Source organism: Anolis sagrei, chromosome 1 (assembly GCF_037176765.1).
Source record: "Anolis sagrei isolate rAnoSag1 chromosome 1, rAnoSag1.mat, whole genome shotgun sequence".
NCBI lineage: Eukaryota > Metazoa > Chordata > Lepidosauria > Squamata > Dactyloidae > Anolis > Anolis sagrei.
Window position 1 is genome coordinate 194,378,820 of NC_090021.1, and position 14,905 is coordinate 194,393,724.

The following is a 14,905-nucleotide window of genomic DNA, read 5'->3' on the forward strand; positions in this document are numbered from 1 at the left end:
TTTTTGACTTCTAAAAGCACAAGAGCACCTAACTACCTCAAAGCATAAAGCAACCCAATGCATACTTACTAAAAAGGGAGCCCAGGGGTGACCCCCCCCCCCAAGCCAGTAAATGTACGTTGGATCTTGGACAGAACTTTTAAAGAGCGTTTCAAGACACGGAACCCAATCCTCAAATATTTTCAGCACCTTGGATAGTTCTTTTAAAATTAGTAAATCCTAATGCAGAGTTAACGCACAACTGATACAGAAAGCCCACGAGACAACACTGAATAAACTCTAATGTACATTGGGCCCTTGGTATCCACTGCAGTTTGGTTCCAGTAGTCCCAGTGGACACCAAAAATCAGTGGATGCATAAGTTCAATTTATATGTAAAGGTGTAGCAAAACGGAATCCGTTATATAAAAGAGCAAAATCAATCTTTACTTTTTGGAATTATCTTCTTGAAAAACTATTTTCAAGCTGTGGATAGCTGAATCTGTGGATATGTAGGGATGACTGTATTCAGAGAAGTATTGAGGTGTTATTCCCTGACAAGCACACCTAGGATTTCAGACTAAAGATTAACATCAACGACTAGCCCTTTCTACAGTAGACTTGGTGAATCAACTGGAATGACATAACAGTAGACTTAATAAATTCTGTTCATTCTGTGGGTTGGCTCTAGTTGAATTTAACAACTGGATTTAGCCAAAAGATTAAAGATGCATCTACACATAGTTGAATTAATGCAGTTTGATACCCTTTTAGCTGCATTTATTAATTTTAGTTCAGTGCTATGGAATCATGGAAGTTGTCATTTGGGGAGACACCAGCACTCTTCAGCAGAGAAGGCTAGAGACATTATAAAACTACAACTGGAAAACGACAGGATTCCCTAGCATTGAGCCATGGCGGTTAAGGTGGCGTCAATCTGCATTGATTCTACTGTGTAGATGTACCCTTAGTTAGCTTTATGGCTAAATCATAAGAACTAATTAATCAATTTAAATAAAGCTAATCGGAAGGGCCTCTGAGAACTACATCCACATAACATTAATAGAGGCTCACATCTGATCATATTTTCAGCAACAACACTATGCTGTATTTGTTCTTCATTCGATTTAACACTTTTCTATATCACCCTTGGGTTTACTAAAACATTCACGGCAGATCACAATACATTTCAAGAGGGCAATAAAATCATATATAAAATGGTATAATAGAAACATTTATTTTTGGTAGAGTAGCAACTACACAAGTAAAATCAGCAAAACTCATAAGCTAAAATGAGAACTGTGGTTTATCAGCAATCATTTTATTCTCTTTCCATATAATTATTTCAGAGATGCCAAAGAGAGGAATCTGCGAAAACATTTGACAACTGTTGAGGGACCTTTTAGGAAAATATATGGATTATTTCAGTTGTTTTCTGCATTCCAATTTCCCATTATTTATTATCATCTGGATGCCAAACGGTCCCCTATATCTATGACAAAGAATCGTTTGGTATCCAGATGTTTTGAACTTCAAATCCAAAACAATCTAGCCAGCAAAGGTAAGGGATTATCATGGGAGTTGAAGGAGGTGCCCAACATTTTCCTACCCTAGTTTGTGGAACTGAGGTCAAGAGAATTACTAGCTAAGGTCATTCAACAAGGTCATGTATGTAAGACAGTATACCTTAGCCAAAGTCTAAAAGTTCAGTAAATATTATAAAATCCTCAGAGAGAGGTTCTTTACTAATCCACTTTAGATTGCAGTTGGAAGACTGCATATTTGAGAAATTCTCCCTATGGAATTCAAGATGGAGACTTGACATATTCCTTTGGTAGAGTCAGCTGGTGGCTTAAATAGAGTGTCAAATCTACTCTAGGTTTTTGACTGAACTTTAAAGAAGCGATCTAAGGATCTGAATCCTATTCCCCAAATACAGTATGTTCGGCTTTATGGATAGGTCTTTTAATGTCAAGGTTACAACTCTTGAGACAATTGGCTTCTCCACTCACAGGGGAGCCATCAGCCACTACTTCTGTATGTTGTTTTCTATGTGCATGTAATAGGAATGTTTATGTGTGTGTCTGAATGCGAATCTTCTATCCATTAGCAATCTGAAGTGCTACATGACCAGGTTGCTGTGAGTTTTTTTGGGCTGTATGGCCATATTCCAGAAGCATTCTTTCCTGATGTTTTGCCCACATCTATGGCAGGCATCTTCACAGGTTGTGAGGTTTGTTGGAAACAAGGCAAGTTGGGTTTATATATCCATGGAATAATGTCCAGGGTGGGAGAAAGAACTCTTGTATGCTTGAGGCAAGTGTTAATGTTGCAATTGATCACGTTGATTAGCATTGAAAAGCCTTGCAGCTTCAAGGCTTGGCTGCTTCCTGCCTGAGGGAATCCTTTGCTGGGAGGTGATTAGCTGACCCTGATTGTTTCTTGTCTGTATTTCCCCTGTTTTTGAGTGTTGTTCTTTCTTTACTGTTCTGATTTTAGAGTTTTTAAAGTATTGATAGCCAGAATTTGTTCATTTTCATGGTTTTTTCTGTTGAAATTGTCCACATGCTTGTGAATTTCAATGGTTTCTCTGCACCTGCATGACCTCTTAATGCAGTTGGGCTGTACATATAGCTCTATGAGTTCTGCATTGATTCTTGATGGGCAGAGAATCACATGTGTAAACAAGCCAGACCCTGAATGGCTTGGGAAGTCAAGATCATTATACCTATGCTTAATTTTCTTGTGTGTGGTTTGCTGGATGTCATTCAGTGAGAAGTGATGGCCATGGTATAGCCTTTTAACATATGTAATTGAGGCATAATACCTGTATACATTTCTCACTGGTGCCATTGTACAGGTTATCCAAGTAGGAAAAATAAAATGTGTAGCCCAAAATATAAATGTAATGCAGTAGCTTGAAGTCTTTTAGCAAAGGTGTGATCTCTCCTTTAGGCTTGTCTACATGTGAGACTCTCAACCCATCAAGAATCAACACAAGAATCTCCTTTAGGCTTTCTGGGATCTATCTTGTTTTTTCTCTAGAATCCCGAGACTTGCCCACCAGGTCCAATACACATGAAAAAAAAAAGTTGAGTTCAGGAATTTGTTTTGGACTGAATGGACCATAATCTTTCCACTCAAGCTTTATTCATTTCAACTGCATAAGTGGGGTATTTCTCTCATCTTAATTACTGCTGTTATTAAATAGGAGCCAGAAACAGTTCTACATAGTCCTGTTTCAGCATACTTTAAAATATGCCAAAAAAAACCCCTTCTGAATTCTATATTTTCTGATACAGAGCTTAAAACATACATTGATGCACACACAGTGCTTTATTCATCCTGAGTTGCCCTATTCATTACGGTGGAAGGAAGAGGTGATCCCGAAGTGTACATAGCAAAAGCTTATTGCAAGCAAGGTAAGGGTCATTTTCCTTACTGCACCCACATTTTGGCATGTTCAAAGTGATGTAATGTCACTTCCAACCATTTTGGCCATTTTTAGTTTTTTTATTTGGTTGGGGGAAGTTGGAGAGTCTGCAGGGGGAAAAGAAGCAAACTGTTGCCTTTTTAGTGGGATCTTGGAGTTTGAGGGGCTTCTTGGGGAGAGGGGGATTTTATAGGATGCACTTAGAGGTCCCAAGGGCTGCATGTGGACTTCAGGTCACAGTCTGCATGCCCCTAGTTTGCATGCTGGCTGGGCAATTCTGGGATTTGTAGTCCAAAAAAGGCACCCCCCTCTTAAGTTCTGTTCTCCAATGCCTATAAAAACCCACAAAATGAGATATCAATATTCTGTCTACTGTTCCAGATTTCTTCTCAGTGGCACATTCCATGATATTTCCATCTTAAAAAAAACTAGTCATAAAAATAGCATATTTTAGACTGATCCAAACATGCCTCATTTTTCAATGTAATTTGTTATAAAATGCAAACGATTTTGTGAAATCTGTTAAATCTCACAGGAAGGTAACTCATTCCAGCTGAGGGCTGTGGTTTACCACAAAGTATAAGAAGTGCCAGTGGAGAATACTTCTCTTATCCCTCACCACCAGTGCCAAGGCTAGAAATGAGAGTTATTTATTGAGAAACATGCAGAATGATAAATATGTGCGACAGCAGCATATGCCAACTCAGTGTGCAGCATATACATTAAAAATATCCATAACCAAATAAACTGGAGAAGACTGTGATGCATTTCGAAGTGTCAAGCAATCTGTAAACCACAGGCTTAAAAAATGTTATTTAGAGAGTGAGTCATCTTTATAAGATTCCAACATCCAAATCTCTAGACTAGAGTTCAGCAGCCAGAGGTTGCAAGGCCAAATCAACCCCACTATCTGCTGATCTTACACTTGCTACATCCAGTGAAGACGACTCACTACAGTGAACAGTGGCTGTAGAAACAACTGAAGTTTAATGTTGTTATTGTGAAGTCTTGCTGGATGGTCCTCCTCTCCATCCTACAACCTGTTGCCTTCAAGAATCTTTCAAAGCAACCCACAACATCTAGAGGGGTTGAAGACTGAACTGAGCAACTTATTTTCAAGTTGAGGGTAAGGATGATGCCTTGCTTGGCATGAACTCTTTTCCCCACATCCTCAAGGCTCCCATTAAATTAGAGAGAAGGAGTAAACTTTTAAGTGACTTTTAAAAACCCTCTATTACATTGGAGATTTACAATGCAATAAATGCCCCTTCATGCATCCAACGTGCAAAGGAACGTTCACAAGGAAGAGGTGCAATATTGCTACACTCCTAGGCTCTGGGCTTCATGTTGTACAGCTCACCAATATTCCTCACTTACTTATTTATTATTATTTAGTTACCCTATTTATACCCCACCTTTCTCGACCCTGTATCAAACTTTAAAAAACTTATTAAAATCATGTCATCCAAAATCATAATCTATTGCCATTTCAAATTGTCATTGCACTATTCCATATTTCTCTATTGGGTTACTAACTGAACGTTTGATCCCACATTCAGGTCTTTAGCCTTTTCCTGAAGGTCAGGAGGGAGGGGGCTTATCTAATTTCATTAGGGAGGGAGTACCATAGCTGAGGGGCCACCACTGAGAAGGCCCTGTCTCTCAGCCTCACAAGTCACACCTGTGCAGGAGGTGGGACTGAGAGCAGGGCCTCCCTGGAAAATCTTAACCTCCAAGATGGCTCATAGAGGGAGATGCATCCTGGCAAGTGAATTTCTCATTGTGTTGGGCATTTTACTGCCTGCAGCAAAACACAAGATGCCAACTTACCCAGGAATCCAATCAATCCATTACTAGGGAAGTGGTTCACTCCAGTGAATGAATTAATGTGCTAAGTCCTAAAGCTGTGACCCACAATGTGGTCCTTTACAAAAATCATTATTTTTGGAAGTCTTTTGATACAGATTATTGGTAGAAAGAAATGATTGTGTGCCATTTCTGGAATATAACTTTGTGATCATGTGCCTTCAAGTCTTGTTTACTTATGGTGAATCCATTAAGAGGTTTTTTTTTGGGGGGGGGGAGATTTGTTCAGAGGGGGGTTGCCACTATTGCCTTTCTCTGAGGCTGAGACGCTTGCCCAGTGAGATTCCATGACTAAGCAGAAATTTGAACCCTTGTCTCTAGAGTTATAGCCCAATGCTGAAACCATGCTGGCTCACACGATGACCTCAATGATGTGGAAAGGATGCTTGCAAGGTTTGTTTCTGTGTAACTGTTCAGTGCTGAATCTCTCAACAAACTGAGGTGTGTGTGTGTGTTGAATAGTCCTCCTAAATTTGAGAAAGGGTTTTATCTGCCTTCCTTACTGTTGCAATTTATTAAGAGGAAACCATCTAGGCTTTATAATAGCCCTGTAAGCAGAACAAAACCCTTGTCAAATGAAAGGGGTGGCCGCTCAGCTGGGGAACATGTAAATGCGCCAAAAGAACAGTTCCCTTCAAAGACACCAGACATGGTTTTTAAATGAAACATCCCTCACATAATTGGGACTTGCTACTTAACTGTTGTATTGAGAATATTATTTTTTCTTAAAAAAAAACAAAAACACAGGAGGCTTTATTGGAAAAAAAGCAAAAACAAACCCCCATGATATTTCTTTTTGGAAAACTCTTACGGTATCAGATTCGAAGATTACAAAAGCTGGTATCAAAACTCTCAGTAATGTAGTCATGAGTTGTTGTAGGTGATATAAAACATCATTGGTGCAACATTTCTGAGCATGACTACATTGTATTGTCAAATCCTTTCATGGCCAAAATCACTGGGTTGCTGTAAGTTTTTCAGGCTGTATGGCCATGTTCTAGAAGCATTCTCTCCTGACGTTTCACCTGCATCTATGGCAGGCATCCTCAGAGGTTGTAAGGATCCGAAAAACTGACAGCAACCCAGTGATTTTGGCCATGAAAGGATTTGACAATACAATGTAGTCATGCTCAGAAATGTTGCACCAATGATGTTTTATATCACCAAGTTTTACAAGTTCATTGACTGATCTCTTTCTCGTGGTTGGCTGCCTGAACCTTAAAGCGTGGCTCTCTGTTGGGATACAAATAGGTCATTTTGACTATTATTTTGTTATAGTCTCATACCTTTGAAACCTAAGTCAATTTCTCATTCTACAGCTCATTTAAGATTTCTAATTAGACGCCTCCTTTGCAAAGGCTGGAATTGAAAATGACACAGAAAGATAACAATGTATTAAGTGTTTCCATATGCCGGCATGCTTGGTATTTATTTGTCATAGGAAAAATACGAAAACGGAGAGAGAAAATCCAGATCATCTGGCCAAAATAATCTCAATTAGATTTCTTCCCTTTTTACAATTTTGGTAAATACAAGGTCTCCAATTCTGCTACTTGGCAAATACAACTGGGGCAGATTTCTTGGTTTCAGTCTCAGTTTCTCTCTCTCTCTCCCCTTCCAGCCGAAAAACCTTCAGCCACTTCCTTCCCAAACTGCTACCACCGAAGAGTTTATTAAAAGGCTGAAAAAGACAGCTGGTTCCACCATCTGTTAAACTGTTTTTCAAGGGCCAAAGGAAACAGGTTACACCTTCAGCCATGCCAAGTTTTCCCAATACTTCTCCTGCCTCAACCTCCTCCCTCCCACTGCTTCCTCTGACAGCCTGTGGTGGCCTAATCTAAATTTCACGCTCTGGTTTTGCTCTTGCTAATGTGTGAGCCTCTTATGTGCACTTTCTTGTGGATTTGCCGATATCACTCCTTTCCCCTCCTCTCTCCAAGAACAAAAGCTCTCCTCTCCCTTTCAGCCGGGCTCATTTGCAATCAACAGAATCCTGCCTTTTGGAGTTCCCCTTTGCTGCAAATACTGTATCATAAAGGAAACCCACAGAGAACTAATATCTGACTTTTCTTTCAAAAGGGAAGCAGAGAAGGCCAGAAGCAATATCAGGGGTTTTTTTGCCAAGGACTTTCTCTGTAGAAGTTAATAGAAGTAATTCAGATAGACCAACAAAGACTGTGTCTTTCGGTGCACTGCAGGTGTGAGAGGCCTGAAACAAAAGGGATGCTAACCCTTCGTGGTATCTCTTGTCATTAACAATTCTTTGATGTTCACACTCCAGCCTTCCTTTTATCTGGAAGGGTGGGATTCTGGGAATCCCCTTAACATGCAGCGCAACAGAACCCTGACTTTTCCTCTTAAAGGCTTCTGCAGAATGTTTACGGCAGGTTGGCTTTCGCCACACCTTTGGATACTACAACCAAGTAAAACAAGAGGGATCGAGTACAAGGTTATTATTAAAACATCAGTGTGTGCTAATCATTAAACCTGAGAATCAGATCAATAAAAAACCAACACTGAATGTTAATTTAATAAGGGTGAGCTTCCTGTACCAGGGCTTGGGGATTAACTTGACTGTAACTGAAATTGTGCTTCTAATTCAGCTGCTCTGAGGACATTCATTGGGTGTTTTCCTTGCACTCACTAAGGAAAACTAATTGCAAATGCTGTGAATAGTTAAGATCGATGCCTTCCTGTATTAAAAAGTGCTCCCACTGTGGAACCTGTTGACTAATGCTCCACTTTGAGATGAGACCTTGCTTCCGGTCAATGTGTAATAGCCTCAGATATTGTTGACTGCAACTCCCATCAGCTCTATAGTCAGCATTTCCAATGGCAAGGAATGCTGAGAGTAAGACACCAACAACATCTGGAAGGCGACACAATTGCTACCCCTTCTCTAGGTAAAGTTTTTCTGTATCGTTCTGACTCCTGCTTCTTAGCATGTTCTTCCTATATGACTAGATGTATATGTAGTAAAGTGTGAGGCAGACATTGATTGCGCTGCTCATCAAGTTTATGGGGAAGCTCCAGGAAGATTTCCAGTTGAAAATCTGTACTCTTTCCGGGCTACATTCTCTTCTACCTGATAGGCCACCCTGTCCATCAGGTGGAGTCTGGTATCTTGGTAGAGTTGCCAGACACTACTTGGATGGAACTCCTGTAAGAACAGAACTGGGCGCTCCTCCTTGCCCCCTTTCCTGCTCATCCTTGGCAAGGAAATACTCTGCTAAGAGAGGACGGCTGAGGCTGAGTGTTGGCAAGGTGAGAGAGGACAGATAATTTCATTCTGATTGATGGAGCGTTATGATACTTTCTCTTATTCCAAGGTCTATGGATAATACTCTGAACTGTATCTAATCTCATAACTGTATCTGTAAATTACTTTTTTTGGGGGGGGGGGGGAATTAAGCACCTGCTGGCACCATGGGCTAAACCGCTGAGCTGCTGAACTTGCTGACCAAAAGGTTGGCAATTTGAATCTGGGGACTGGGGTGAGCTCCTGCTGTTAGCCCTAGCTTCTGCCAACCTAGCAGTTCGAAAACATGCAAATATGAGTAGATCAATAGGTACTGCTCTGGCAGGAAGATAACAGTGTTCCATGCATTCATGTTGGCCACATGAACTAGGAGGTGTCTATGGACAACTCAGGCTCCTGCTGAATAATGGAGATGAACACCACCATCCCAGGAGCCCCCAGTGGCACAGTGGGTTAAACCCCTGTGCCGGCAGGACTGAAGACCGACAGGTCACAGGTTCGAATCTGGGGAGAGGCAGATGAGCTCCCTCTATCAACTCCAGCTCCTCATGCAGGGACATGAGAGAAGCCTCCCAGAAGCATGATAAAACATCAAATCATCCGGGCATCCCCTGGGCAACGTCCTTGCAGGCGGTCAGTTCTCTCACACCAGAAGCAACTTGCAGTTTCTCAGGTCGCTCCTGACACGACAAAAAAACAACAACAAAAACCCCCCCAAAAAACCCACCACCCCGAGTCAGACACGACTAGACTTAATATCAAGGGGAAACTTTTATCTTTACTAAGCATGACCATTTTTAAAAACTCACCGTTCTGTCCAATTGTTTTGTGAGAAAAAAATTTACCCATGTCTTAGCAAGTGAAGTCTGACATCAATGATTGACATTTACAAGGTTATAACAGAGTGATCAGTAAAGCCATCATTTCTCATTTCCACTGTCCAATTTCCTGAGTCAAAGTTAGAATCTTTAGAGAGAAATTTGCATATTAACTAGAATGCAAATTAGAATGCAAATTAATGATATGTAATTTGCAAATTAGCTGACTTAATGTGAGGATCTTCTAGAATATGGTAACTTGTAAGAAGCTTGTGCACATGGAGTCCTTCAGCTGACCTTTGTTTGCTCTGGTATACATCTTCACTTGACTTTATGGGTCATGCACAATAGTAAGCTTTGGTCTTATGAAATGCCGTAATTCCTGGTTTTCTCACAAATACCATTCAGTAAAAGACATAGAAATGTGTGGACTTAGAACAAAATATCTGCTTTTCTAGACTGCTTGTGTGCCCTTCTCTACCACAGAGATCACAACATTTTCTACCAAATGCCTTCCTCCACTTCCAGGAATCTGCCTATCCCTTAATGAAACGGATTAAATTTACAGCACAGTTAACTCTCTGTTCTGCATTATGAACAATGTTTTTCTTTCTCTGAAATGGTGCTGTATTCCTTCATCAGAGCAGGCACAGCAGTTAACTCTTTCTCTAAGGCCAATGTCATACTCGCATGTCTATCGCTTGACAAGTGAACCACCAAAGAATTGGCTGATGTGTGAATAAACCAATAAAGTTCAGACAACCCCCAGCCCCGAAAGAATTTTGATCTCACTTTACAATCCTTCAAACAGAAGGCTTTTGGGAGAGTCAGTTCACATGCTCAGTGATGAGTCATCAAATCATCAAACGATTTACATGAAAGGATCTTAAGGCGGCATCCCTAAGTATTGTAACTGAGAACTGAATGAGACTCATTTCTTGATAAACATGGTTAGAACCAACCTTTTAGGGTATAACAAAATGCAAAATGTGCAAAATACCGACACCTTTATTGGGCTAACCAAAAAGCACAAAGACAGGATATGAGTTATGCTTGCACTTATATCCCTCTACACCAGTGGTTCTCAACTTGTGGGACCAACAACTCCCAGAAATCCCAGCCAGTTTACCAGCTGTTAAGATTTCTGGGAGCTGAAGGCCAAAACATCTGGGGACCCACAGGCTGAGAACCACTGCCCTACACCATCTTAACTGGCAGGAGAAGTAACACATGGGACAAAATGTGGGCTCCAACAGTAGCTAAGGGGTAGGAAGGCACGGATTTTCCCATTAACAATATCTTGTTGGCAGAGCTTGAAAAAATCCTTTATTAAAAAGTAAGGTAAAGGTTTCCCCTTGACATTAAGTCTAGTCGTGTTTGACTCTGGAGGTTGGTGCTCATCTCCATTTCTAAACTGAAGAGCCAGCATTGTCCATAGATGCCTCCTAGGTTATGTGGCCGGCATGACTGCCTGGAGCGTCGTTACCTTCCTGCCAAAGCAGTACCTACTGATCACATTTGCATGTTTTTGAACTGCTAGGTTGTCAGAAGCTGGGGCTAACACTGGGAGCTCACCCTGTCCTGCAGATCTGAACTACCAACCTTCTGGTCAACAAGTTCTGCAGCTTAGTGGTTTAACCCACTGAGCCACCACAGTCCCTTTCTTAAAAAGTACAGCTCCCATAATCTCTTAACCAATGTCCATGCTAACTGTGTCATTCTGAGAATCTCAGTCTAAAAAGTAGCTGAATGCTGAGAAGGAACTGATAACTTTTCTATAGATTTTTTTGTGTCTATTATGGTTTTTATATATTCTTCACCATGGTTCTCAAATCTCTTAATCTCCACTCAGCAAAGGCAATAGCCAGGTTGTGCTGGGGACTACACTCCAACAACAATTGGAGACCAAAGGTTGGTAACCATGTATCTATATGAGGACAGCATACTTTTTCACAAATATTTTGCATGTGAAGACCACAACGATTTTGCATGTAAAGAAATGGGCAGAGAGATTTAGGAAGCACATCATCCCAGAAAACACACAGTTGAACCATGAAATTTCTTATCACAAGATGGTCACCGACTGGGATGGTTTTTAAAAAGAGGTCTGAATAAATTAATGTTAATGGCTATGAGTCATAATGACTATTGATCATATGTAGAATTAGAGGCAGTAAGGCTCTGAAGACCAGCCACTGGGCAAGAACTGCGTGAGATACCAACGGCCCACATGCTCTTCTGGTGGACTTCCCATTGGGCCACCTGGTTCTCCAGGGAGGGACATGGAGTGCCAGACTATTTAGACCAGGCATGGGCAAACTTTGGCCCTCCAGGTGTTTTGGACTTCAACTCCCAGAAATTTCAGCCAGTTTACCAGTTGTTAGGGATTGTGGGAGTCGAAGTCCAAAATGTGAGGATGGTAAATGTGAATAAGCAGAAGCTTTACCACAGTATTTAAACCAAGATATACCCTGCAGTACAATAAATGTCACTCAGGCTTGTGAAACAAGTAACTGTATCTTGGGTTGTTGTAGGTTTTTCCGGGCTAGATCTTTATCTTTACTGTATCTTTACCTTAGTTCAAAAGTCAAACAGGATAACAATATATACATCAGTCTCTTTGAATTCAGGCAGAGATCAGAGGAATAAAATAGTCCTTTTAAACAGTCTTTAAAATAAGCCTTATGCCTTAAAATGATCAGTCTTTAAGATAGTTGGCAGCCAGCACTTTCTCTTCACTGTCCAAAGTGAGAAAATGGCAGTTAGAACCATTGGTCTCAGCAGCTAGCCAGAGGCAGCAGCTAATCAGAACTCTGGTTCCTGGCACACTCAGCCAATTGGCTGTTGGCACATCCCTTTCCAGCTAACCCATTACATAATGGTGTCTCTTTTCAAATCCTAACACAAAACACCTGGAGGGCTGGATTGCCCATACTTGATTTAGACCCAAATGGTATGCTAAACACTGTACAAAGTTTTTTCCCCCACAAGTAATCCACAATACTGGCCCTCACTCCTATTATTTCCACCCTTAGTCAGAAAGGCATTGTAAAATGCTAAGTTAAGTGGTTTAGTAATACTCTATTAACTATTTTTACAACGGAGGCTTTTGATGTGTGGTTCCCCCTTGTATTCCTCTGGGGAAATAGGAGCAACGTGTTCTATCATTTTAAAAAACCAAAACATCTTTTGCACGATAAAGCAAAAAACCACACATTCAGCATATTCAAGGGTTATTATATTTCCCCTCTCATTGTGCTCATTCTTCTTAGCTTTGTAAATCAACTCATTTTTCCAGACTTCTTATAATACTGTATCCCATCCTCCGCAATGCTGTGTCATATATTGATTTTCAAGCAAAATTTGTTTGTAGAAATAAGACTGCTCTGGATTATTATCGTGAGGTGGATATTTTGTAGAAAGAAGTAATAAACATGAGACTCCAGGTTCTAAATGTTTTAGGCAGATTTAGTTCATTTGACCGCTTTTGGACACTCTGCAAAAGTGATATAGCAGACCCAATGCAAACTGGATGTGACCCTGCTGCATGCGTAAAATGTATACATACCTGCTAAACGGGGGGGGGGGGGGGGGGAGGGGGGATACATCTGAGCCAGTGGCTAGCCTACAGATGGGCACAAACATATGCAGAAATACATGACCCAGAAATGCAAAACATATGTTTAGATTTCTTACCGGTATTGCACCAAAGAAGGCAAATGGTCAAAGTTCAGCTCTGGAAGGACACCCCTCTGGAGGAAGGAAGAGCTGGGAATGCACTCTCTTCTTCAGAGATGGAATCTACAGCTGATAAGGATTTGTAATACTCATCCTCCCAATCAAGCATTTTTATTTGCCTACAGAGGAAAAGGAAGCACTAATCACTCTGAATTGCAATGGAACAAAGAAAGCTGCCCTATATTGGGTGTGAACTTTGATCCTTTCAGCCCAGTCTTCCCAATTGGAAGCAGGGATCTCCAAGGTCAAGGTTCTTTCCCAGTCCTACTTAGAAATGCAAGCCAACTGAACCTTTAGTGCACAAATGGGTGCTAGTTGTTCTTGCTTTATGCCTCTGCATCGATCCTGTTAGGTTCTATCAGCAAGATTTGTTTAAAATGGTGTTGACGTTGCCTTCTCCTGAGGCTCAGAAAGTGGGACTTGCCCAAAACCATCCATATTTCCACGTCAAACTTCATCTAATGACCCAAACTACTACACCACAAACTAATAGGTAACCATATATATCACAAGTTCCAGTAAGGGTACCCGTATCTATGGATTAATAGGCCAAAAAAGAATCAAGCCCTATTGCTAAGCCAAAAGAAACAATGACATCTTTAAATCCTGAGAATTTACATATTGCTTTCTGTTTTTCTCTCTGATAAAAAGGGTAGTACACGGGAAATGAAAGTGCTTGAGTCATTAACAAAGAGTTTATTTGTTACATTTTATATTGCATTTCTGTTAGAAAAATCATGATCTGTGCTTTTGACATATAATTCTTACAAGCTATTCACTACACATTCAGTGCAGCTCGGTTTGCTTTCTCTCTCTCTTCTCTCCCAATGTATTTTCTTCTAAGTTTATTTTTTTTAAAAATTATAACTCCCAACAGCCCAAGCCATCATAGCCAGCGGTAAGAGATGATGGGCTTTCAGTTCAAAAGCATTTAGAAAGCCAAAGTTGGTCACTTCTACTGTAGCCGATTAGCTGCACACACAGAGCAGTCAAAAAATGACACCTGAATAATTTCTAGAAGTACATTAAGACCCCCACCTAATTGAAACATTCCATGATGAAACTAAGTGGTAAGTAATTATGCTGATGCCAACCTAGCAGTTTGAAAACATGCAAATATGAGTAGATCCGCTTTGGTGAGAAGGTAATGGCAGTAATGCTGACCACATAACCTTGGAGGCATCTACGGTCAATGCCGGCTCTTCGGCTTAGAAATGGAGATGAGCACCACCCTCCAGAGTTGGACAAAACTAGACTTAATGTCAGGGGAACACCTTTACCTTAACCACAGAACCAAATAATGCTGGGGGGAATACCTGTATACCACAACTTTTGTGGACAGGATCATGCGGTGGAAATTTCTTGCATTATCTGTTATTGTAATTTTATATTGTTCTGCATTCACATGTTTTATGTAATCATGGTGTTGTTTATTGTTTGTGTTTTTGTTTTTTGTTTTATCTTGCTGTAATTTGTTGTTTGGGCTTGGCCTCATGTAAGCCGTCCTGAGTCCCCATTGGGGACATGGTGGTGGGGTATAAATAAAGATTATTATTATTATTATTATTATTATTATTATTATTATTATTATCTTTTCCCCCTATAAAAACTCTTATTTCCCTCAGGCTATTCAGACTGATCAGGAGACCCTATTGAACTGGTTTATACTGGTGAAAGTGACAGGAAAATGCTACAATTGAGAACATTAGTATAGACTGGAAATACCCTCCTGCATGTGTAAGTAGTAGTCTTCATTTACACAGCATTCACTCTGAGTTCTATATTCTTTTTAATATTTACATCACAAAACCA

The 14,905-nt window shown here is 40.5% G+C and overlaps 1 protein-coding gene across 4 annotated transcripts in view; it reads right to left on the bottom strand.

The window, feature by feature from the left end:
* The window catches only part of MYO3B (myosin IIIB), a 310,362-nt gene that overhangs the window by 1,785 nt on the left and 293,672 nt on the right, over window positions 1-14,905 (bottom strand). For all 4 annotated transcript variants that reach the window (XM_067471635.1, XM_060778850.2, XM_067471630.1 and 1 more), the window contains one exon: window positions 13,052-13,212. In XM_067471635.1, the coding sequence (XP_067327736.1) occupies window positions 13,086-13,212 (127 nt within the window). In that variant the 3' untranslated portion in view covers window positions 13,052-13,085. The remainder of the gene's footprint in view (window positions 1-13,051; window positions 13,213-14,905) is intronic.